The 26,331-nt window shown below is 45.3% G+C and overlaps 1 protein-coding gene across 1 annotated transcript in view; it reads right to left on the reverse strand.

The window, feature by feature from the left end:
• Nucleotides 1–26,331, reverse strand: part of FGGY (FGGY carbohydrate kinase domain containing) — a 260,103-nt gene that overhangs the window by 210,344 nt on the left and 23,428 nt on the right. Inside the window, exons 4-6 of the mRNA XM_088447828.1 lie at nucleotides 25,262–25,373; nucleotides 20,042–20,193; nucleotides 6,153–6,241 (exon numbers count right to left, since the gene is read on the reverse strand). Of these exons, the coding sequence (XP_088303954.1) occupies nucleotides 6,153–6,241; nucleotides 20,042–20,193; nucleotides 25,262–25,373 (353 nt within the window). The remainder of the gene's footprint in view (nucleotides 1–6,152; nucleotides 6,242–20,041; nucleotides 20,194–25,261; nucleotides 25,374–26,331) is intronic.

Raw genomic sequence — 26,331 nt, forward strand, 5'->3', positions numbered from 1 at the left:
GCCAGTGCCATCTTTCAAGTGTCATTCAGGCAGGGCCGAAACTAGTGGGTGTGCAAGCTGTGCCACCTTACAGGGCTCTGTGGGTGGCACCGTTGTTAGCAGGAAGGAACGGCACCCTGCAGTCTGAACAGCCAATCGAGCGTCCTCAGGATGCAGAGCAGGTACAGGGCGCAGTTGTGCCCTGTTACGGTACCTGTACTGCATTCGGGAAGAGCATAAGCAGAAGATAGCAAAAGCCTTTGCACGGTGTATTTGCTTTAACTGCGCAATGTTATCTTTCTGGAGATATCACTTTAAAGATATGTTGTCGGCACACTACATGAGGACCAGTGAGGCATTGCATGCCCCTATGTCCTTGGAGGCCTCGTACAGAACACAGGACATAGGTTCACACAATGCCAGCGGTCAGAAACCCGGCTCCAGAATCCAGGCGGCTGTGATCTCGACGGTGAGTATTAGGGTCAGGGAGTGGGTTAGGCACTACTGGGAGGGTCAGGGTAGAGCTGCGGGAGGGGAGAGTTCGGATTAGGCTGCGAGGGGTGGGGGCTGTTGAATAGTTACATGCATGCGTCAGGATTTCCACCGTCGGGATTCCGGTGCCAGAATTCTGACCGCCGGCATTATCAACATCGGGATCGAGTGGTCAACCCAACTTTCTGTGGGTACCCAACCCACCAAAAGTTTATATTATGCCAAAGTATGTTCCCCCCATGTTGGTGATGTAACTGTGTGGGGGCCCCAAATGTATGGGGGTCGCTGGCGACTGCCCCAGCCTCCTTGTTGTTAATATGGCACTGCCCGTCAAACCTTGCAAGCTTCACGGTGTAATACTCTGGCCACACCTCTGAAGAGACCAACAGGACCCAATTGAACTCCCTACCCAAAATTAGAATGCCTACCTGACAATGGTATTTAAGAGCGTCGGGGGCCCATTTGCAGTCTCCGTGCGGACCCCCCTGCTCTTGCCGCGCATGCGCTGATGCCATTTTGCCTGTGTCCCACACACGGATGCTCCACTTTCACACCAGTATATTTACTAAAGTGCTGGGTTTTCAGAAGTGGAGATGTTGCCCATAGCATGCGAAGGGTGGCATCTCGCCCCAGGAGAGAACAGTAGTGTATGTATCACTTTTACACCACGGGAGAACCTTAGTATATGCACCAAGTTGACTCTACAATAAAAAGGAACAATATGCACCTGGTTTACACCAGGAGATGTGGCCTGACTGTGTTAGTAGTAATATTACAGGTACACTAATATAATTAATTCACAATATAGTACTTTAGGGAAGTGTCACATACATAAGACAGTGTTACTAATAAACATCACTTTTACCATGTAAAATTCAGACGCAAAGTATAAATACAAACATCCATTATGTTCCCCTTTCCTGCTGCGGACAGATTGCAAATGTCTAGTAAATAATAAGAATATACTAGTGGGGGGTGGGGGGTTATTTAACCAATAATGTACCAATAAGGAGACTATGGGCTTGATTCAGAGCCGGACGCTATTTGCGCTCGCTCGTCAAGAAAATAGGGGTGGCTATTCAAATGAACCGTTCGCTGTTTGCGGTCTGTTCACGCCTCTAGGTCTGAACGAGCGTAGAAAACTTGCGGTCGTTTTTTGGGAAACTACGCCCCCTGGCCGCTCGCATCCTACGTCATGTCCGCTATTTATTAGATTAATCGAGTACATCGACCAGGGTATGAACTGCTCGCTATTCTTGGGGTTGGTTTTTGCTACCACAATTTTGCGAGCAGTTCTGGCTATAAAAGAACCCAGTGACGTGGTCAATGACGCTGCTGTTTTAAATATGCACACCCATAAAACGCCCGTTTTGACCTTTAAGCACGCCTGCGAACGGATCTCCACTCCCCGTTTTCAAGCACCTTCCCCTGTTACCACCCACATACGCCTCTTTCTGTCACTCAAATTATCAGGCATTCGCTATTTTGCGAGCACATGAATTTCGGCCGCACTGAGTGGTTCGCGCATGCGTATTACGATCCGTACGCATGCGCAGTTGGGCAAACATCGCTCGGAGCGAACAAGCAGCCACTTGCGTCCGGCTCTGAATCAGGGCCAATACACGATATTTTAGCAATTGAGAGCACTGTCTCTCTGTCACAACTCACGGATAGTTAGTGGACACTTTGCCTGTACTTTGGGATTGGCTAAGACCCAGTACAGAGGCCTGGAGTCTAACGTGCCGATGGTATTCACCAGGGACCCCTGCAAGGAGGTTTGGGCTTAGCTGCGCCCGACACACAGGTCATGGCCTTATGACTAGGGGCCCGATTCATTACGGATCACAACTGCGATTGCAATAACGATTATGCACGCAGTCTCACTGAGATAGTATGCTAATCCATTGCGATCGCTATGCCGTTACAGCACAACATAAGGAGGCCCACCTCACCTTACACACATCCATAATCCTTAGCAAGGCTGCGAAACCATCGGTAAAATGGAGTACCATCGCAGCCTCACACACACTGGCACAAGGTCTGACCTTACTCAGGAATTGCTAACCTCATCGCACAAAGTGAAAGCCCAAGCTGCGTATGGCACAGTGGATAATGTATGCACGCCCCTGCGACAGCATTCAAACGCGCCCTGGCACGCCTGCGTTTCGCCGACCAGCCGTCACCACCCACAAACAGCACTTTCTGTCAATCACTATGCGATGGGTCTGCGTAGTCACTGCGATCGCTGTCCCGATCGCAGTGGCCGGTTCGTACAGGCTCACTGTAATGCATACGCATGCACAGAACACAACAATCGGCAGATTGCGTGCGTAATCGCAGTTGCGATCGCTAATGAATCAGGCCATAGAGACATAGATGGAAGCCCAAAGCTTTTTCGTGCACATGCGCAGTACAAAAATGGGAACTTTACTCATAAAATAAACTAAACACTTATATCCAATATTCTATATCAGTCCCTAGGGGAGGTGGTTCAAACCTTTGAGGGCGAGTTGCAGGAAGGTGAAAAATGTGGTCAAACCCCGAAAATGCGGGTTTGACCTCAATTCTCATATGCACTAAACCCTGGAGTGCGTTTGGTTGCTGTGGGTAACACCATTTTCCTGATAGCGTTACACTATATTAGCCTATGGGTTTCTATCGGGAGAGTACACAGAAGGATGCCACGAGGGGCTCCTGGCTCATAGACCCGAAAGTCCCTCCACAGCAATGCATGCATGCGATGACCGGCGGAATGCATCGCATCGCGAGTGTGATGCGCCACGCATCCCGTCCTGAGGCCGAGATGTACTAAGGTTGCGGTTTACTTACTGCCAGTCACCGCAACCTTACTAATCGCATATGTACTAACATATGCGAATTAGTATCACAAAGGACAGCTCTTGCGATAAGAGCTGCCCTTTGCGAAGCAACCGACGCCGGGTGAGGGTGTGTCTGTGGGACCCCGCCCCCTCAAAGCCCCGGGAACTTCCTGCTGGTGACCTGTGCAGGAAGCCCCAGACTTCTCCTCCTCCTCCTCCTCCTCCTCCCTGCACCCGGAAGAAGATTAGGAGGAGGATGCGGAGGACTTGGGAGGAGCACGGGCCGGCATGCAGGAGGCTAAGGTGAGTGAGGGGGCCGGCGTGGAGAGGTGCGGGGCAGCCAGGGCGCCAAGCGGATGCGGTAAGAAGCCCATAGGCTTCTATAGCTTAACGCACCCACAATACAGGGCGGCCGGGGCTTAGTACATACAGAAATGCAGTTAAAAACCCGAAAACAGGGTTTTTACCGCATTTTTCCTTTAGTACATCCCGGCCTGAGAGAGATGGCCCACTGCAACCAATCAGCTTCCAACTGTCATTTTATAGTCTGTACTAGATGACAGTTAGAAGCTGGTTGGTTGCTATGGGCAACTTCCCCACTTCATCTCTAAGGCTTGATACAGTACGTCTTCCCTCCTTGAGTGAACAGCAGACAACACTTTAGGTGCATACACACTAGACGATATGCTCCCTGAGCGATATCGTCTAGTGTGTCCCCGGCAGGCTGTGCTCAATGTCGTTCATGACATTGAGCACAGCCGCTGAACGATATCATTAGCGATATCGTTCAGCGCCGGGCTCTCTCACCCATTCCCTGACATGCAGCAACCTGACGAGGTCGTCAGGTTGGCCTGCATGTCAGCCCGATGAACGAGGATGACGAACGACCCGCGGGAACGCGCGTCGTCGTCATCGTTCATCTTTTTTGTGTTAAAAATGGACGATAAAGTGGACGACTGAACGATAACGATATCGTTATCGTTCAGTCGTCCACTTTAATCGCCCAGTGTGTACGCACCATATGTAGCAGCATCTATACACTAGAGGGGAGAGAATTAGCTGGTGTCGCCTCTAAATCCATTTTTTTCAAACAAGAAGCTGTAAAACATTCCAAAATGCTCTTTTCGTAAATACAAATACTGTATATAATAATACTAATACCTCCCAACATGACCCTCTCCAGGAGGGACACAATGCTCTGGTCCTGGACTTCCCTGGTAATTTATGATTGGTGGCGGCTCCAGGGGCGGGGCTGCAGTACAGTCCAAAATTCAAATAGGGGAGTCACACCAACTGCCAGTGAGTCCCAGCCAGTGATGTTGGGCAGTGTGTGAAATGACAGTTGGTGTGACTCCCCTATTTGAATTTTGAACTGCGCTGCAGCCCCACCTCTTACCAGGGAATTCCAGGACCAGAGCATTGTGTCCCTCCTGGAGAGGGTCATGTTGGGAGGTATGTAATAATAATAATAATAATAATAATAATAATAATAATAATAAAAACACAATAATATATAAACAAACTGACATTTTTATTATGAACTAGCTGTTGCCCGCGATGAAATCGCTTCGGTCACATTTTCTTTATATGAGGTGGCTCACGTGACCAGCAGCGCTATACAGACTGGTGGCAGCAGCGCCTTCACCCACCACTCACACCAATGTCACTGTGTGCCCTGTGCACAGACTGCTATGTAGCCTATCCTATTCACCCACCACTCACACCAATGTCACTGTGTGCCCTGTGCACAGACTGCTATGTAACCTATCCTATTCACCCACCACTCACACCAATGTCACTGTGTGCCCTGTGCACAGACTGCTATGTAACCTCTCCTATTCACCCACCACTCACATCAATGTCACTGTGTGCCCTGTGCACAGACTGCTATGTAACCTCTCCTATTCACCCACCACTCACACCAATGTCACTGTGTGCCCTGTGCATAGACTGCTATGTAACCTATCCTATTCACCCACCACTCACACCAATGTCACTGTGTGCCCTGTGCACAGACTGCTATGTAACCTATCCTATTCATCCACCACTCACACCAATGTCACTGTGTGCCCTGTGCACAGACTGCTATGTAACCTATCCTATTCACCCACCACTCACACCTATGTCACTGTGTGCCCTGTGCACAGACTGCTATGTAACCTATCCTATTCACCCACCACTCACACCAATGTCACTGTGTGCCCTGTGCACAGACTGCTATGTAACCTATCCTATCACCCACCACTCACACCAATGTCACTGTGTGTCCTGTGTACAGACTGCTATGTAACCTATCCTATTCACCCACCACTCACACCTATGTCACTGTGTGCCCTGTGCACAGACTGCTATGTAACCTATCCTATTCACCTACCACTCACACCTATGTCACTGTGTGCCCTGTGCACAGACTGCTATGTAACCTATCCTATCACCCACCACGCACACCAATGTCACTGTGTGCCCTGTGCACAGACTGCTATGTAACCTATCCTATTCACCTACCACTCACACCTATGTCACTGTGTGCCCTGTGCTCAGACTGCTATGTAACCTCTCCTATTCCTGTGACCGAGGGCCCAAAGCACCTCTCCCCCCACCCCTTACCGGCCATGCGCATGGTGCCACACCTGTTTCTTGCATTGATGATGTAGATACATTTTGTTTTTGTTATTTCTCAGCTTTAACTTGACAGATGGAGATGAAACAAAGTGCAGGTTATATCTAGGAGTTTCCACCACACAATGATGCAGTTTTCATGAAAATCGGTTCAGTAACTTTTGCGCACATAACATTCTTATTGTATTAATATAGATACATAATTTTAATGTACAATACAAAAACAATGAATAACAAATGTACCTTGTGAGAGAGCCGGTTGCTTTCCAGGTTAAGAAATCCGGCAGATCAAAGAAGTGTCCCGCTCTCTCCCAGCATTCCCGCCGCAAGTTCTTCAAATGAAGAAAATAGCACACAAATTAACTCAAATCCAAAATACAAATACAACCGCACGGTGCAAAGCAAAGATTGTTATAGCAGATTACAACTTTGTATTCATCTGTGATTGTCTGCCACTAACTCACTATATGCAATTGTGTTATCACGCACTACGTACAATGGAAATTGCTTGCGAAACATACAACATAGTTTGCATTCTGCAGAATTTCTCTGCATCTATTTAATAGAATTCTCCCTAAGTGAAATCGCAATAGTGCACAAAATGCTGAATACCAATGTAATACTGACGTGTGCTCATCACACTTTTGCGATCAATAATAGATGCAGTCCAAAATGTTTCCACCTTTCAGAGTCATTGTACGTCACCAGAACGTAAAGGGGCACCAGCATAGGAAAATAATATTTTTGTGTTCTAATTATTTTTTTGTTTTACATTACATCATTCACGAATATATTGATATTTTCTGTAAGACATGATATTAACGGGCATATTAATCAATATTATTATTGAAAATAAAGTGAAAACTGTTGTTTTCACTCCCTTTGACCATTATTTTAGTATCACTTATATGCATTAAAGGGCTTTTGGGGCAGTTTTCGCAAAAAAATAATAAAAAAATACTCCAAGCCTTTAAATTGCCATATTTTTAGTAAGCAGATCGCATTCCCATACTTATAATGGGAAATGTGATTTGCTCACATTTACTAAAATAAAATTGTAAAAAAATAACAGAGCCCTGTGATAATTATGCCACCAGGAGATGGCGTTATAGGGGCTTTCCCCCGTTTCACCTACTCCAGCTCTTCTCTGACAGAGCAAGTGCATGCGATCAGCCTTGTGTGTCTAAATAGACCACAGGCTGATCACTGATCACCCCCCCCCCCCCCCTTTATGACTAATTATGCAAAAAGATTTTTTAACAATTACATGGCAATTTTAAGGTGAATTTTTTTTTCAAAAAGTGTTAGAAAATGGGTTTAAACTTTAAAGTAGTAGGGCAGATATGTTGGGGGGCTGTATGGATGGGACATGTGTTGTAAATATTGCAGGTGGCTGCACCTGGTGTATTTTTAAAAATTTTTAAAAGTGCACTTTTTAGACTCAAAAATATACTTGCACCCATTTTAACGTACCCCTAATTTAACTGTAGCATTTATTTTGGCCAAAAAAGAAAAAAAAATTAGTTTTAGAATTTTTCCACACTTATACAAATATGCATTTAACAGCCATTTCACACAATTTAAGAACCCCAAATACTTTTATTAGGGCCAATAATACACATTTCCTATATAAGTTATCTATTACAAGTGGTACAGACAGATTTCCCCAAATTCACCTGTACTTTTCCCAGGTTACTCCAAGAACAGTTTTCGTGCACATATCCCAGCATATAGAACAGGATAAGTAGTACTATATGCAGTTATCACATATCCCAGCATATAGAACAGGAGAAGTGGTACTATGCAGTTTATCACATATCCCAGCACAGAGAACAGGAGAAGGGGTACTATGCAGATATCACATAGCCCAGCATATAGAACAGGAGAAGTGGTACTAGTATGCAGTTTATCACATATCCCAGCATATAGAACAGGAGAAGTAGTACTATATGCAGTTATCACATATCCCAGCATATAGAACAGGAGAAGTGGTATTAGTATGCAGTTATCACATATCCCAGCATACAGAACAGGAGAAGTACTATATGCAGTTATCACATATCCCAGCATATAGAACAGGAGAAATGGTACTATGCAGTTATCACATATCCCAGCATAAAGAACAGGAGAAGTGGTACTATATGCAGTTATCACATATCCCAGCATATAGAACAGGAGAAGTGGTACTATATGCAGTTATCACATATCCCAGCACATAGAACAGGAAAAGTAGTACTATATGCAGTTATCACATATCCCAGCATATAGAACAGGAGAAGTGGTACTATATGCAGTTATCACATATCCCAGCACACAAAACAGGAGAAATGGTACTATGCTATTATCACATGTCCCAGCACACAGAACAGGAGAAGGGGTACTATATGCAGTTATCACATATCCCAGCACACAGAACAGGAGAAGTGGTACTATATGCAGTTATCACATATCCCAGCACACAGAACAGGAGAAATGGTACTATGCTATTATCACATATCCCAGCATATAGAACAGGAGAAGTAGTACTATATGCTATTATCACATGTCCCAGCACACAGAACAGGAGAAGTGGTACTATGCAGATATCACATATCCCAGCATACAGAACAGGAGAAGTGGTACTATATGCAGTTATCACATATCCCAGCACATAGAACAGGAGAAGTGGTACTATATGCAGTTATCACATATCCCAGCACATAGAACAGGAGAAGTGGTACTATGCAGATATCACATATCCCAGCATACAGAACGGGAGAAGTGGTACTATATGCAGTTATCACATATCCCAGCACACAGAACAGGAGAAGTGGTACTATATGCAGTTATCACATATCCCAGCACAAAGAACAGGAGAAATGGTACTATATGCAGTTATCACATATCCCAGCACATAGAACAGGAGAAGTGGTAGTAGTACTATATGCAGTTATCACATATCCCAGCACACAGAACAGGAGAAGTGGTACTATATGCAGTTATCACATATCCCAGCGCACAGAACAGGAGAAGTGGTAGTAGTACTATATGCAGTTATCACATATCCCAGCATATAGAACAGGAGAAGTGGTACTATGCAGATATCACATATCCCAGCACACAGAACAGGAGAAGTGGTACTATGCAGTTATCACATATCCCAGCATACAGAACAGGAGAAGTGGTACTATGCAGTTATCACATATCCCAGCATATAGAACAGGAGAAGTAGTACTATATGCTATATCACATATCCCAGCACACAGAACAGGAGAAGTGGTACTATGCAGTTATCACATATCCCAGCATATAGAACAGGAGAAGTAGTACTATATGCTATATCACATATCCCAGCACACAGAACAGGAGAAGTGGTACTATGCAGTTATCACATATCCCAGCATATAGAACAGGAGAAGTAGTACTATATGCTATTATCACATATCCCAGCACACAGAACAGGAGAAGTGGTACTATGCAGACATCACATATCTAGTTATTCAGAAGACATTAGTAGTACCAGGGCTGGCTCAATAAAATGTGGGCTTTGCCCTGACCAATAACACAGCTGATACAACTATACAGTCTTGAAATCTAAGTAAACAGAAATATAAATCACACACAACAGTAATGATAGTGTGCCAGCATTTAACCCATCAGTGTAAATAAAAGCTATTATGCTCAGGAGCTGCATCTTCAGGCAGCCCGTACGCTTCTCTCTCACATCGTTTCCACTCAGCAATGAGCACATGTGGTTAGAATTAGCCCTGTAACCCCGGCTTGTCAAACAAAACGGCATTTCACAGCAGTTACTTAGAACAATTGTACGAAGCCGTTATAAGTATCAGGACACTTAGAATACTTTAGAAATAATCCTGCTTGGGACATGAAGGGTTGATGTAATTTGAGTTATAAGACGCTGGAAAGTTTAAACTGGAAATGTATTGTTAGATATGTTCGCAATGTGAATTAATTTAGATAATTCATAAAACATTGCGCTTTAATAACGCAAATCATCTGGTTAGCACTGGGGTTCATTAACCAGTTTACAGTTTTGGCTTCTCTTTGCCTCTGGAGGATAAGCCCATGACAAGAGCAGGGGGACGAAGCCACTGCTGAAGGGGAAGCAATCAGGAAGCTATATACCGGCAGACGGCTTCCCAACTGTCTTACCCCGGCAAGGGTGAAATGCCGGGCGTCTAGATGTAGACGCCCGCATTTCCCCGACGCCGGGAGACCGGCGCCCGGCATCACGATCGTAGTGATGCCGGGCGCCGCGAGCGGACAGCCGCGGGGGGGGGAGGGTTAGGTTTAGGGCTCCCGGTGGGGACTTAGGGTTAGGCACCCCCCCCAGGAGGGTTAGGGTTAGGCTAGGGGGAGGGAGGGTTAGGCACCCCCCCGGGAGACTTAGGTTTAGGTAGCGGGGAAGGGGGTGGTTAGGGTTAGGCACTTGGGGGGGAAGTTAGGGTTAGGCACCCCTAAGGAGGGTTTGGGTTAGGTTAGGTTAGTGGATACTTACCTATCCACGATCGGGATTTCCAGCGCTGTGGGGCTTCCGCTGCGTCGCACTCTGCTCCTGTCGGGCTGCCGCTGACGGGAATCGAACCGCTGGCCATGCTGCCGGCGGTATTTCATACCCATTCCCTGCTGAAGCCGTATTTACCAAAATAATACTTGCATGTAATGAAAATTGTTGTGTCTGTCTCCTTCACTTTTTTGTGCATTGAAAACTACAGGATTCAGGCTTCTATACACTGTAAGACATAGAGGGGTCTATTTACTAAGCAGTGTTAGGAAACAGAGTGAAAAGTGATAAGAAAGTGATAAGGTGCCAGCCAATCAGCTCCCAACTGTCATCTCACAGGCTGTGTTTAGAAAATGACAGTTGGGAGCTGATTGGCTGGCACCTTATCACTTTCTTATCACTTTTCACTCTGTCTCCTAACACTGATTAGCAAATAGACCCCAGAGTCAAACGAGGAAAGCACAGACAGCATGTATGTGTAAACTCGTGCAATAAACAGAATTTTCATTTAGCAGATGCAGCTGTTTAGTACATTATTCCACTGCAGCGTCACATTTTCTGGATTGTATAGCACCTTAGGAATGCGCATGCCGGCAAAAATCAAATGTTTATTATTCTGCGTACATTAGCTCCAATCTACAAGTGGACACATATGTGCTTAACGTGTATGTATGCATCTAGTTCATAAACTGCACCGTTTCCCCAGATGTACTTCATGTGTACACGTATGCATACCAAACATGCCGACTTTCTGACTGCACTCTCAGAGGGGGCAGCCAGGTCGGCACAGCAGGGGACGTGACATGGCACAGGCAGGGCCGTTGAGAGCCTGGCGGGGCCTGGGTAATATAGGGGGCGTGGCCTAATCGTGGGAGGTGTGGCCACGCCCCCTTGAAAAAAAAAACAATGATGATTTTTTTTCAGCGGCGCTTAGCGGCGCTGCGCGCCGGGGTGGGGGGGCGCTGTAAGCCCCCCAGCCCGGTGCTAAGCAGGAGGTGGGCGCGATCAGTGTGATCGCTCCCCCCCACAGCCATAGGAGACTGGTCCGGCTGCTGCAGCAGCCGCGAGCAGTCTCACACAGCAGCCCAGCACAAGCTGTGTGCTGAGCTGCTGTGAGGGAGGGGGGGGCGACGCCGGACCCGGGCCCCGACGGGCCCCTCTAGCAAGCCCAGGCACGGGTAAACTGTACCCGCTCCCCCCCCTCTCGGCGCCCATGGGCACAGGTGGGCGGTGCGAGGGATGTGATGGCACGATCACTTCATCGTAGCCTCGCCCAGCGCTATACAATGGTTCAGGCACAGGGGAAAGAGGCAGGGGCGTTTCTAGAGAGGAGGGGGACCGTGTGCAGTCTCCGACACGGGCCCCCTCCTATTCGCCCGGCAGCGCACTTTGCTGTGCGCGGCCAGTGCTGGAGTTATAGACTCTGGGCACTAGAGTGTGTCCAGAGTCTATAGTGTATGCACAGGTAACCGGGAAAATGGCCGCGGCGGACATTTTCCCTGTACTGCACATACGACGGGCAAATGGCCACTGCAGCCATTTTCCAGTCGTTTTACAGCGCCGGACGCCTGTGCCGACGTGGGACTCCGGAGAGGTAAGTATTATTATGGGTGCAAGGTGTGCGGTGCGGGGCCCCTCTGGATCCAGGGGCCCGTGTTCCCCGCACACTCTGCACCCATTATAGATACGTCCCTGGAAAGAGGGTTAGGGTAGGGAGAGGTGGAGGGTTAGGATACCGACTGACAGGCGTTTGTATCCTAACCCTGTTGGGATGCTGGCATCAGGATTTTAACTGATGGAATCCCAAGCGCGGGCATCCCGTACCCATTATCAGTGCCAGTTTTAAAAGACTATTGAATGCATTGAAATAGTGCTTTAGAAGCAGACAGCTACACGCGGAGAACACAGAGGAACCAAGGAGCCGTGGTACCATTATTTTTTGCCAAAGTTGGCGTTGGGTAGGGGAGCAAGTAGGAGATAGACATTGATCTGTTCCCCATCACCGTCATCAGTTTTCCAAAAACATTCAGCAGAGAAGTTGACGACTTTTCTACTTTTAAGATGATGGAAGGAGTGTCAGGTATATACATCTCTCTGTATTAGTTCACATTTGCTGAATGTGAGATATTAGGACATTATCATCGTCTCTGCTCTGTCTAACCAAAATACTGATGTGTAGGGGAGGAAACGAGGCAGATTCACACATTATAGCTGGAGAATGGACCTTGCTGAGTTCTAAAGATAATTCAACACACCTACAATATTTAGGAATCCCTCAGTCTGCTTCGTTACTATAAACACAGAGGCTTCTCAGTTCCTGTGCCAGACAAAGCTATCAGCTATGGGGGAGAATCCAGCTGGAACAGAACAGGCGTAAATTCAGCACTTTCACACAAAAAAACCCAGATTATATTTTTCCACAAACGTTATCGCATTACTCCCGAAAGGAACATTCATCACAATATCATAAAATGAAAAACTGGAGAGATGCTTCTTTATAGTGTATGTAAATATATATTATGTGAGTAACTTTAGTAATCTGCTTTAGGTTGTATTACACAAGTGATGTTACTATACACATCACTGACCGGCTCCTAGGACAGTGGCAGGCGGGGAGCTGGACTGAGGCATACACTTGTCAAACTGTAACGCAGGTGTCTTAAGGAGACCTCAGGGAGGACAGAAACCTCCTGCGGAGCTCTCAGTGATTATAATTTTGGCTGGACAGTACAGATTTCAGGGGACGGACCCGGAACTGGCGCATACGTCCACATATATGGGAGGGACGGAGGTACGTCTCCTGCCGCACACAGTTAAGACGTGCCGAATCCTCCACCAAATCTAAGCCAACAAGGATCTGTTCAGGTACCAGAAGTTACCGTCCCATTTCCTAGGCGCTTATATACCTGTCTGCTTCCAACAGCGCCACTTGCTGGTGATGACCTTACATCGCTTCTGAGGTCATTCAGTGCCAATGAGAGTGAGCTTGCTCAGACCTGTACAACCCCTCAACCATCAAAGTGCCACTTGGAGGCACCAGGAGACTGCTTGGGCCAAGGGGGTAATTCGTTTTTAACAAGGTAGCTTGAAGCTGCGGGATTCTCGGGGCAGGAGGTTGCTGGCAAGTGGGGATTGATGTATCTGTGCAATACAACCCCTGAACACTGTGCAATACAACGACTGAACACTAAGAAAGCTATGGGAGACTAGACTGGAAAGTTGCTTGGTTAGGGGCAGGGGCGTATCTGTATCCCCGGGTCCAGCAGGGGCCCACACAGCACACCCTGCACCCATATTATTTAAAACTTACATCTCCGAGGTCCCGCGCCAGGTGTCAGCACTGTACAAAAAGCCGGAAAAATGGCCGCATGCGCAGTAGACTCTGGTCACACTCTAGTGCCCAGTGTCTACTAATGGTCCGGTGGCTGGCCAGCCGCGTCAGTCAGCTTCCGGCCGCCAAGAAGAGATGAGGGGGCCCCGGACGGGTAATGCACCCAGGCCCCCTCCTCTCTAAAGACGCCCCTGGTAAGGGGGTCAATGTGCAGTGGCGACTGACAAAAGTGAGGTGTCTGCACATGTCGGGCTATGGTGTTATATCATTGGGAATATTTATTTACAATGAGGGTGTAGGGACTATTCTCTGCAACACGTGATTTACAATATGGGGAGTATTCTCTGCAACACGTGATTTACAATATGGGGTTACTCTCTGCAACATGTGACTTACTGGGGGTCATTCAGACCCGGTCGTTAGCGCCGATGCGCTCGGACTGGGTCGATGGCCCCCCACAGAGCATGCGCACGACGGCGCCGGCGCCGTCGTGCGCATGCGTGAGACCCGCTACGACCGACAACGCCGGTCGTAGCGGGTCTGGATCCAAAGGGGGCGAGCTGTCGATGTTGATTGACAGCTCGCCCCGTTTGGAAGGCGGGCCGGGGGGGTGGCAGACCAAACGGAGGCGTTCACATGGGAACACCTACCATTTGGGGGCGGCCCCACTGACATCACTAGTGATGTCAGTGGAGAGCTTCCGGCTCAGACAGAGCCAGAAGCTCTCCGGGGCTTACGACAAGGAAGACCCTACCCTAGGGTCTCGTCGTAAGCCCCGATGGTCGCGATCGTCTCTGACCATTGCGACCATCACCGGAGCGGTCGTTAGAGCTGTGGGTGTTAACCCACAGCCTAACAACCGCAACAGAGGTGGGCGGTCAGGATGCAAGTGGCCGCCCAGTTTCTGAGCGACCGCTTGCATCCTCCGACCGCCTCTGAATGAGGCCCACAATGTGGGAGTACTCTCTGCAACATGTGATTTACAATGTGGGAGTATTCTCTGCAACATGTGATTTACAATGTGGGAGAATTCTCTACAACATGTGATTTACAATGTGGGAGAATTCTCTAACACGTGATTTACAATGTGGGGGTATTCTCTGCAACATGTGATTTACAATGTGGGGGTATTCTCTGCAACATGCGACTTACAATGTGGGGGTATTCTCAGCAACATGTGATTTACAATGTGGGGGTATTCTCTAACACGTGATTTACAATGTGGGGGTATTCTCTGCAACATGTGATTTACAATGTGGGGGTATTCTCTGCAACATGCGACTTACAATGTGGGGGTATTCTCTGCAACATGCGACTTACAATGTGGGGGTATTCTCTGCAACATATGATTTACAATGTGGGAGAATTCTCTAAAACATGTGATTTACAATGTGGGAGAATTCTCTAAAACATGTGATTTACAATGTGGGGAGAATTCTCTAAACCATGTGATTTACAATGTGGAGGTATTCTCTGCAACATGTGATTTACAATGTGGGAGAATTCTTTGCAACATGTGATTTACAATGTGGGAGAATTCTCTAACACGTGATTTCCAATGTGGGAGAATTCTCTAACACGTGATTTCCAATGTGGGGGTATTCTCTGTAACATGCGACTTACAATGTGGGGGTATTCTCTGTAACATGCGACTTACAATGTGGAGGTATTCTCTGTAACATGTGATTTACAATGTGGGAGAATTCTCTAACATGCGACTTACAATGTCGGGGTATTCTTCAATGTATTGTTGTTTGTACATATTGCAGAGAATACCCCTTTTGTACATATTGCAGAGAATACCCCTTTTGCTACCATAAGTGCATGTGTCATTTTTCTGTACTTGAATGCAATTAGAGAACTCAGAGGAAGATGTATCAAACCTTCTAAATCTATAATGTATCTAGTATGTACTATAAATGACAGCTTATCTAGTATGTACTATAAATGACAGCTAGAAGCTGATTTGTTGCTAAGTGCACAATCTCCACCTGTCTTCTATAGATACATCCCCCCTTCTGTGTGATATCAGTCTTCCAATGTTCCCATTAATGTCATAAATCCTTATGAAATACAAATACAGTTGGTCATTTATTTTTTGTTAAGTATTTCTATATGGGTCTAAATAAGTGAGTAATACTGGCCTGATCACGGTTTATAAATCCTTATCTCAATGTATTTTTGTTTATGGCAAATGTTCCTGTAATACCGGCAGGCTCACTGGCAGACAGCGCCGGATTATAGGGGGGGGGGGCGACAGGGGCAGTCGTCCTGGGACCCCACACAGCAGCAGCAGCTGCACAAGAGCAAGCACAGTTATTAAACCCCGCCCATCTCGCAGCAAAATGCTGCGATTCGTGGGTCAATCGGCTGGAGGCGGAGCCAGTATGATGCATTTCCATTACAATTGTGTCAATTGGCTCCGCCCCTTTCCGGTCTGACCCTCGAATCTAGGCCAAGGCCTCGAGGGGGGCGGAGCTTAATAACATGGTGCCTTCCTGCCAGGTCCCCTCCCCATCCACAACATGCAGTGCAGATGGTGCAAGGTAAGTGTGTGTGTGTGTATGTCTTGTGTGTGTGTGTATGCATGTTTGTGTGCAATGTACAGTGTGTGTGACACATGCATGTGTGATGTATACATGTATTTTTCTGTGTGACTGTATCTATGTGTAAGTATATACATATATGTGTGTGGTGTATGTGTATTTATAAATATATACAATTATATTGATAGGGGCCCCCACAAAGTTGTTGCCCCAGGGCCCCCTCAAACCTTAATCCGGCCCTGCTGGCGGACAGTAAATCTCCATCCGGACTTTGTTATACATACAGCTAATTCTCTCCATAATGATGTTGTCTCTTTAATAGTTTACACCTCTATCTTTATGGGTATATACCTTATTTTTATATGACACTAATGTTAATAGCAGGCACCATTGTGATTTGGAGGATTGCAGGATGTAATTAATGCTCTACTAATCATCTCCATTATAACACTGTTTTTCTATCTCAGGCATCCAGGGTGGTAAACAGAACCAGATCAGTGGCGCTGAGTGGTTCGAGTCCCATGACCACCTGCAAAGAGAGCGCCGGAAATATGGCGCCTGCACAGAAGATAGCAAAGACTCACACAATAGCCTATTTTGATATCACGGTATGGACTGAGGACTACATTACATGTAATAACAGGAATGCTGAAAGCACTGAAGTATGACAGTTGCAGATTTAATTTTTGGTGGAGTGGATGCCAAATGCCCTTATCACCCCGGATTCCACGTATACCAGCCCCGAACGTTACTACTGCATTATGTCAAATACCACAATAGAAAACACCTTTGTTTGAGAGCGATAGTATTATGTTCCAGAAATTTTTTTTTTAGTCTACTTCTAAAGAAATAATCCAGACCTCTCAACGTGGCTCGTCGTAATGTGACTCTTCCATACCGGCTAAAGGGCTGGCAGTTTGCCTCGGAGGGGTACAAATCAAACCTAGTTGTCATTAAGTCTTTCAATGTTTTGACTAGTTCTTAAGATTTACTCTCCATTGTCAGATTTGCAAGACGCAATTATTAAGTGTATTAAATCACTCATTAATCAACCATTCCACGACCTTTGTCCTCATTATAATTATTGTGCGGCCTATTCTTAGCATAACATTTGTACGGAGTAATAATTACACAGAGCAACTGCAAACCTAAAGCGCCTAAGAGGGATATTCATATCTGCTAGAAATACAGAGCAATAAGCTGGGAGTGCATAATCTATGTATCCTTTACACCACGCATTTTGTGTAATAAATCTCAAGCATTCAGCCAGAATAGAGCAAGAAGCTGATTTATTCTGGCTAAGTAATGGAGAGAGAGCAAATGGACTTGGAAAGAAAAAAAAAATGATCTCCACCTTTCAACAAAATGTACACTCTGAAACCAACGTTAATTATACCCCATTAACATGAAACTATCAAGTGTGTCTTGATGTTGTTATTACTTGTGACCTTTCCCTGTCTGCACCTTACTGCCACGCGTTTCACTGTGTTTATGGAGATGTCTTCTCTTCAAAGCTAGAGCTACTTATTTGCCATATGAGCTTCATTTAGATGATGTTTCTTGAGATCAAAAGTAAAACCGTAAATCAAAAAAAAAAAAAAAATATTACATTTTTGTTCTATTTAAATAACTTACCACCATAACAACGATCTGCTTCAAATACAGGCCTACAAAAAGTGATATTTATAAAAGCTGCAAAGCATTTGAACTTTTTTTTCTTATAAACTATTATGTGACGTGTGGAATTAAATATTGCTAAACATTGCTATATTGTTCTTTGTAGAAATTAACATCTCTAGCTTAGAGTATATATTTTTGTAACGTGCATTCTCTGAGAGGTACTTTGGTACATACAGTCTCCAGAGTCTTGCAGCAGACAAAACTTTTATAGGAGAAGAAAGCAAACAGAAGGTGTCCTATAGAATAGCTAAATCCTGTACTACCACGGCTTCTCTTGCAGCACACCAAGGCCCTGATTCAGACCCGCTCGCAGCCGCTGGCTGCTCGCTGGGTCTGTGGGCATTTTTTTTGTCTCCAAGCCGCCTGCAAAGCTGTGGGTGACCACCCACAGCTTGTGCGTGCGGGCTGGAGTCCATCGCGATTATCGCGACCATCAAGCTTTTGACGAGACCCTGGAGTAGGGTTTAGCTGCCGCAAGCCCGAGTGGACTTCCTGTTCTAATAGAGCAGGAAGTTTCAGTTTTATCACCAAACTGTTTTCAAGCAGTACTGTGTACTGCTTGAACACAGTTTGGTGATAAAACTGAAACGTTGCTATACGTCCACTGCGTTTTCCTGACTATGCTTCATGTACCGGAGTGCCGCACCTTTGAGGTCGTGTGTGTGTATATATGTGTATGATGAGCGGTTCGGTTTTGTTCGGATCTCAAAAACGACATCATATTGGCTATCCGGTTCTCACGTATTTTGGAAAGCCAATAAGATAAATGCAAACTAATCTGAACTTGCGCTAATTTGGCAAGACGAACAGCAAAAACCGAACAGTTCTTCTCTATTATGTAACATTTTCTCCAAGGACTGGATAGCACCCCTGGAGATTGCAACAAACATATTAGTTTAGTTGCAGAAGCAACATTTCAGGTCTAGTGCGATCCTTTCTACTATAAATCGGTCCCTGTACATATGTACAGTTTATAGAGAAAACATTATGGTAATGCTGATAAAGTAGAGGATGGGCTGACATCCATGGTCCCTGGGAAATTGGGATAGGGTGGTGTAATAGTACAAGGTGACATAGGAGCTGACACACAACTGGTCACAAAGAGAGCATAAATACTGTAAAGAAAGTGCAGGCAAAAATATAGCATGTCTGCCCAGATGCAAAGCTGGACACATCACGAAACGCGCCTGGCTCCGCATCAGAGATATATGTGCCAGGTTAACTACGTGTATACTGGACCCGGCACAGAGCATGGGAAACCCCAATTAAGAAGGATTGCAGTGATGCCTTTACTGATGCAGGATGGCGACATCAGACGCCAGTAGTGGGAAAATGCTTTTCATTCAATTATTTGCACTTTATTGTTAACATTTTTGATTTATTGAATGAAAATGGCACTAGGGGCCCAGTCCAGGCTTACAGTCCCCAAGGGATCTCGGTTGCATGTGTATGCATAATCTCAGCATAACCTGTATGCAACTATAATGTAATAATGTACAGTAATCACAACCATAATACACCACGCACCTCCAGCCCGAGTTTAGATTCCAAAATAAAAAAAATTCTAGTGACAGCTTTATTCTGTGAAGTTCAATCATTTCTAAGTAAAAGGTCAAATACAAATAACAGTTCAGGGAATGATCAGTCACTTTTTGAGGGATGTCGCTATGTAAATGACTGACAAGAGGGTTCAATGGTTGAACAAATTGTTAATGAATTACTTTCCCTAAACAGTAAGACCTACCAATGCCCGGCAGTCTCTTCCTATTATGACTACCTCCAGCACATGCCCTTCAATGGCCTGAGTTAGTTGGTGCAATGTGTCCCATGGGCCTGAGGATGGACAAACCAGATTAAAAATATTTTCAAACACAGCACAGAAAGGATCCTCATTACAAAGTCAGCCCTCCAAAGTCCATGGAATGCCAACATAATCCATCTCCCTATGTTCCTTCCACCTGGCAATGGTCTAGCCGGCATTAGCGGATGATGGCGTCCACCTCAAGAAAATATTTTCTCCTTGCTAGAACACACATGTAGCTTCTGCTCATCTCTAATTTAGAATACTTACTTCCTTTAACCAGAGGAGTTTGGGGGGCTGCATCTCGACAGACATCACACCGCCAACGTAATTCAACACATCATGCTTGGTTCCATTAATACGATCTACTTGGCTGCCAGCCCGATGATCCATCCACATTATAACATTCCTGTTATGGTCACCTTAAAAGACAACAAAATCCAACAAACAGTAATTACAGGGACAGAAAATCAGTGAAACGCGTAAACGTCAATAATCATTGACATTTATATAATACATAAAAACAGAATGATTCTGTTGGTTATGATGGCTTGAATGAACCGCTGAAAAAGACCTATGCGTGAGATGACTGTCATCGGACATTACAGCTTCCTGAATCCTAAGGAAGGGACCTCTCTGAAGCACAGCGCTCTATCAGTGGAATCTAAGACAGATTCATTATCCTACAAGTTCTATGGAATTATTGAGATAATTAGAAAATTGAAGCTGTATAAGGTGCGTATCCACTAGACGAGAAAAATGAGCGATTGAACGATTACAACATCGTAATCTTTCAATCGCTCATTAATCGTGCAGTAAAATGCAGGCAACGACCAGCGATGCACGCTCCCCGGTGGGCATTTGTCATCGTGTGGTGGATACGCACCTTAAGGCTACAACTATAAACAATCAATAGAAGCTGCCTTTAAAAAGTATTAAGGATCCAGGGGGAACAGACCTTTTCATTCATTAAAAAAAAAAAGAAAAAAAAAAAAGTGTCAGCAATACAGAATCTTTGTAAAATGACAATGTATGGAAAGCTTTGGTTTCAGAACAAAAATAATCAGACTTCTTTTAGGACTTCATTTGTTCTACAAAGTAAAAAAAACCCAACAGATCCCGATACAATGGGATTTTACAAGCACTTTTTGGGTTTATTTTAGAAAGTGACGAATCTCTTACCCCTGGCTCCATGATACCTTTGATTCTTTAATAGAGAGAGAACACCCACACTCTACACATTGGTCTGGATTTTGAGTTGGGAGCAAAGCAAAAAAAAGAGCCAGTAACCTCGCACCTTGGTAACACCATGTTTAAAGGTGCAGAAAGATTTAGATGTGAGAGGGGTGTATAAAAATTCATATCTTAATTGCAGTGTAAAAATAAAGAAGTCCAATATTTGTGGGCTACATGCAAAAACAGCTAGTATTTATCCTTACTGCAAAAAAATAATAATGAAAGGGTCTGATTTAGCAGTGCACTACGGGTCCTGCGTGTTCGCACGCAGAGCGGCCGCAGACTATCAGCCGTTTGTGGGGTGGGAGGGGGGCAGCGATGGACTCCATTTCCTGAAATGGAGGCGTGTTGCCGCCATTGGGGGGGGTGAGGGAAGAAGCCAGGATCTCCGTCGGCTGACAGATATTTCCTAGCCTTTATCTCTCATCTGCGGCGACCCCATGGGTCACTTAGCCGGTCGATGTTCTTGCAGATTACCCAATGCCTCTTGCTGCATTACCATAATTGCAAGGACGGAATTGCAAAGCTGCTTGCGTGCAGCTTTGCAATTCCATCCTAAGCCGAATCAGGCCCAAAATACATGAGGGGTAAGCCAGGGTGGCGTGGGTGCGGGGCATGGAGCAGCATAGGTGGGCGGTGCAAAGGGGCATGATGACGGGATTGTGCTATTGTGGCCCCCGCCCCCCAACACAATACAATTAGATTACAGGCAAGGGGCTTCATCAGGAGCTTGGTCCGCCCACTTCACTCGGGAAGCTCCAGGAGACCTGAATGCTATTCCAGGCAGGCAGGAGCGCCACCAGAGATTCGGGAGCCTCCTGGTCGTTTGGCGAGAGTACGCAAGTATGAATGGCTTGGTCACCCCTTGCACTAACCTGCGCCCATTGGATCACTTCTTGCTATGACTATAAGTGAACCCTTCCATACTTTCAAAAGTTAATTTGCAGCAGACTATACACCTTTGGGCCACTTAATACATCTCTGGGAACGCACAAGAGAATCTTCTCAGTGACCCCGTGTATGAACTTGTTCTGAGCCTATATAAAAAATAAATTTACTGGAGGGAGGGAAAAGTCTTCATTGTCTTAGTGACCCCAATCAGTCCTTAAGCAGTAGCGATCCATTTTTCACTTTGATAGACTGAGATTCGGTGTATTTAGATAATGACACAAAGCACCACCTCATTTCTCAGAGCTTGTCATCACCTCTGCACATATAGGAGAGTCAAAATAAGTTCTCCAGACTACACAGACACCCAGACATGGGGCCAGATGCTCAGGTTTAAGAGATCGTCTTTCTACCAGTATAATAACTGTTACAGTGTGCCAAAAAAAAAAATTATATATATATATATATATATATATATATATATATATGTGTATATATATTAATAATAAAATCTGACACAACAGCAAAATATGATTCATCTTATACATATAATATCACAGTGCGAGCCAGCGCAGTGTGTTTAGAAGTATTACATTAAACGCTACCTGCTGATTGACTGTTCTGTCAGTGAGTGAGCTCCAGGGCCCATTTTTAGAGTGAAAAGAAAATATGCTGCTTTTGTGGACACGCATAAAACGGTGTCTAATGACTTATTATTCTTATGGCTGTATTTTGTACTTTTCAAAGATGGCAGGAAATGGCAGAAACCATTGATGGTTTGAACCATCGATGGGCATCCCTACTGTGGAACAAGTCAGTGCTGTGGGCCAATCAGTGAAGGGGGTGGGCTAAACTCCTGGGGGGAGAAAACATTGCCACGTCCCTCCCATCGATGTTGGAAAAACATTGCAACTCAACTACCAACCATGGGTATCTAACCATCGCTGGTCATCTCTATCCTGGCTTCTACTCTGCTGCTACTTCCGGGCCTTCTGACCAGATCCTGACAGTGTTGCGCACCTGCGTGTAACAGTGGCCAACACTCATTTATGCTCTGCTCTGGTTCCTCCTCCCCATGGTCGTGAGTGGGGCTCTGAAGCATGAGGGTACATGGGCATTTACCTGGCACCCAGTAGGGCCAGTCCGACACTGAATTAACACAGTCATTGCCACGGTTTGCGTATTTTACAGAGACTGTGCAGAATAGTCAAGCAACAGTGAAACTAGAAGATCGCATCGGAACCTGAGGATCCGTTCTATAGATAGATAGTAAAAAGGTCGACAATGTCTAGATAGACACCAGATGTTAGACAGTCAATAGGGACAAAAGGTCGACACACACTAAAGATCCACAAGTAAGAAGGTCGACAGGTACAAATTGACGACATGGTTAAAATGTCGCCACAAACATGGTCGACACAAAAATGATTGACACTTTTTTTTTGCTTTTTGTTTAGCTTTATGGTTATGGTTAGGCACTTACCGCGAATGTTAGTTAGGCACTTACTCAGACTGTTAGAGTTAGGCACTTACCAGAGGGTTAGGCACTAGGAGGGACGGTTAGGGTCAGGCATCTACCCCGAAGGTTAGACACCAAAAGGGAGAGATAGGGTTAGGCAACAAAAGGGAAGCTTGGGGTGAAGACTAGGGTTGGAAAAAAGTGTAGACCATTTTTGTGTCAACCTTTTGACCCTATTTACCGTCTTACATGTCGACCTTTAGTGTGTCGGCCTTTAGTCCCTGTCGACTTATTGACTGTCTAACATCTGGTGTCTATCTAGACACTGTTGACCTTATCTGTTAATCCACACCCGGAACCTGACACCTCAGCTAAAATGCCTGTTCCACTGAGAAATGAAATTTTTTGTGCCGTAATAGTTAATATGTTGCAGTTAGCTGTCCGTTAAGGTCATGTTACGTGATTGATAGAAGAAAAAAAAAAAACTTTTTAAGAGAGATGTACAGGTTAGATTATAGATGCTGAAATGAGTATCGATGTCTTCTGTAAGTGCATTTTGTAACATTAATAAATGACATTACAAATATTGATTTAAAATTATTCAATATCAGGGATTGTTTACCAACATACACCCTTGTTACATAGCCCTGGATATCTCATTGCACCTGGCAGGTGGCCCTGTATGAAGAACACTTCAACTGGAAAATAGCACAGCCCTAAAGAGTCTCCCCCACCCCTGTCCCTGCACTAGGTGTGCTAGGAGATCCCAGCTCCGCACAATAAGACATGTACAGAACACAACTCTGACTTCAAGGGACCTTTTCTCTTTTCTATTTGTCCAATGTAACAATTCAGGTTATATAAATGATTGTATAAATGTATTCTTGCTATAGGACATCAGCCCTCACTGTGGGGGAGATGTATCGAGCCTTCTAAAGAGTAGGATAGTGGAGAAGTTGCCCATAGCAACCGTCAGCTTCTACCTATCATTGTATAGAACAAGGGTAGGCAACCTGTGGCACTCCAGCTGCTGTGGAACTACACATCCCAGAATGCCCTGCAACAGTTTTAGTATGTTCCAACAGCAAAACTATGGCAGGCCATGATGGGATGTATAGTTCCACAGAAGCTGGAGTGCCATAGGTTGCTTTGCCCTTTTGTAGAATGTACTTGATACATTTCTGATAGAAACTAATTGGTTGCTATGGGCAACTTCTCCACTTTTTAAGAGCCCAAATAACCAGGGGGTGCCCCGACTGCTCATTATGAACCCACTATTGCCGCTTGTCAGAAGCCATATGCTTGACTACTCTCCCGCAATGTTCGGAGACTCCCGAACGTCAGGTGGCTCTACGGGAAGATCAGAAAGGTAGGCAAGTCTCCAGGAGACCAACGTCGCTTCCCGATGCCATCCACTTGCCAAGTGAAGTTGCCAGCCCCCGTCTTACAAATCCAGTAATTGCCGCATTGTATAGTAGGGAGGCCACAATGATGCAATCGTGGTGCTACACCCACCTCCCTGAAACGTCCTCTTTGCTACGCCAAGCCAAGGGCCCACACCTCCCACCTGGCTGAACAGTAGGGAAGTATGAGATACTGGTTACACCTGATGTCCACCTGGCCCAGCTGCTACGGTTTCTGAACTGGACACATCTTGATATACTGTACGTCTGACTCAACATTACGCAGTTCTTTATGTGTGACTTTTCCTTATGTACTTTCTGAGGGTTTGGTATAAAAGATAGACAGGAATAAGATGGACAATGTCTAGATAGATAACAGATGTTAGACAGGCAATAGGTCGACACAGCAAATATTGACATGGATGAAGGTCGCCAGGTACAAAAGATTGGCACAAAAATGGTCGACACAAAATGGTTGCTACTTTTCCCTGTGAAGGAAAATACCTTCTGCATTCACTGAAAGGGGCTGGAACTGTCTGTCCAGGACCACCAGAGAGCATGTGGCATCAAACCCAAGGCCTTGAATCCATCCGGTTCCTGCCGACTGTGCCACTTTCTGTCAAAGAAAGAAACCTTTATCAATTACACAAATCAATTCTTTTTGATTCAGACATACACTAGGCCCATCTCAAATCCACTCATCTCACACTGGCTCATGCCTTGACCTTGTTTCAGGAAAAAAATTAAAAAAAACTTATGTAACCAAGAAGTAGTTTTCAACTTCTGACATATTATCCCGTGCTGCTCACGACCTTTGGAACGCTAACGCTCTCCCTATCAGACTCTCCTCCTCTTTACAATCCTTCAAACGGGCTCTCAAGACCCACTACTTCATCAAAGCCTTCCAGCTCCCATCCTAACTTGCTGCAACATGCTCCTTCCTCCGTTTACCCCATCTGTGTCACACCTGTTTGTCTGCCCCTCCCCTTTAGAATGTAAGCTCTTACGAGCAGGGCCCTCTACCCTTTTGTGCTTCTCCTTACTTTACTTTCACCTACTTCTTACCCCCCACCAGGGCACCTAACAATTGGTTGCTTACGCTCTGTTGCATATCTAGGTGTTATGGTCACTTATGTATCAATGTATATTATCCATGTCCTTGTCCTATTTTGTACTGTAAGTCAGTTGTCAAATTATTTGTTTATGTACTTTGTAAGGCGCTGCGGAACACTTGTGGCACCATATAAATAAAGGATAATAATAATAATTATATTATAACTGTGTCTCAATAACTGCTGCGGCTCTACACAGTGCCTTATGGAAAATAGCTTGCGAGACCTAGTCATGGGCACAATTACAGCAAGTCTACCCGTTTTTTTTTTTTAAAGTGGCAATAATTTAAAAGGATTGTCGCTTTAAAACCACACTGATTCATCTGAATCACGCCAGTGCCTGCATCTCACAAGCTATTACAAAGAGGCCACTGTCTTTGGTCTTCCCTTCTGCCCTCTGTTTAATTATATACCCTGCAGAAATTGTAACAGCACGTTATTGAAATTGATGGATATTTAGCA

Source organism: Taudactylus pleione, unplaced genomic scaffold (assembly GCF_031769625.1).
Source record: "Taudactylus pleione unplaced genomic scaffold, aTauple2 ptg000442l, whole genome shotgun sequence".
In the NCBI taxonomy this organism is placed as follows: domain Eukaryota; kingdom Metazoa; phylum Chordata; class Amphibia; order Anura; family Myobatrachidae; genus Taudactylus; species Taudactylus pleione.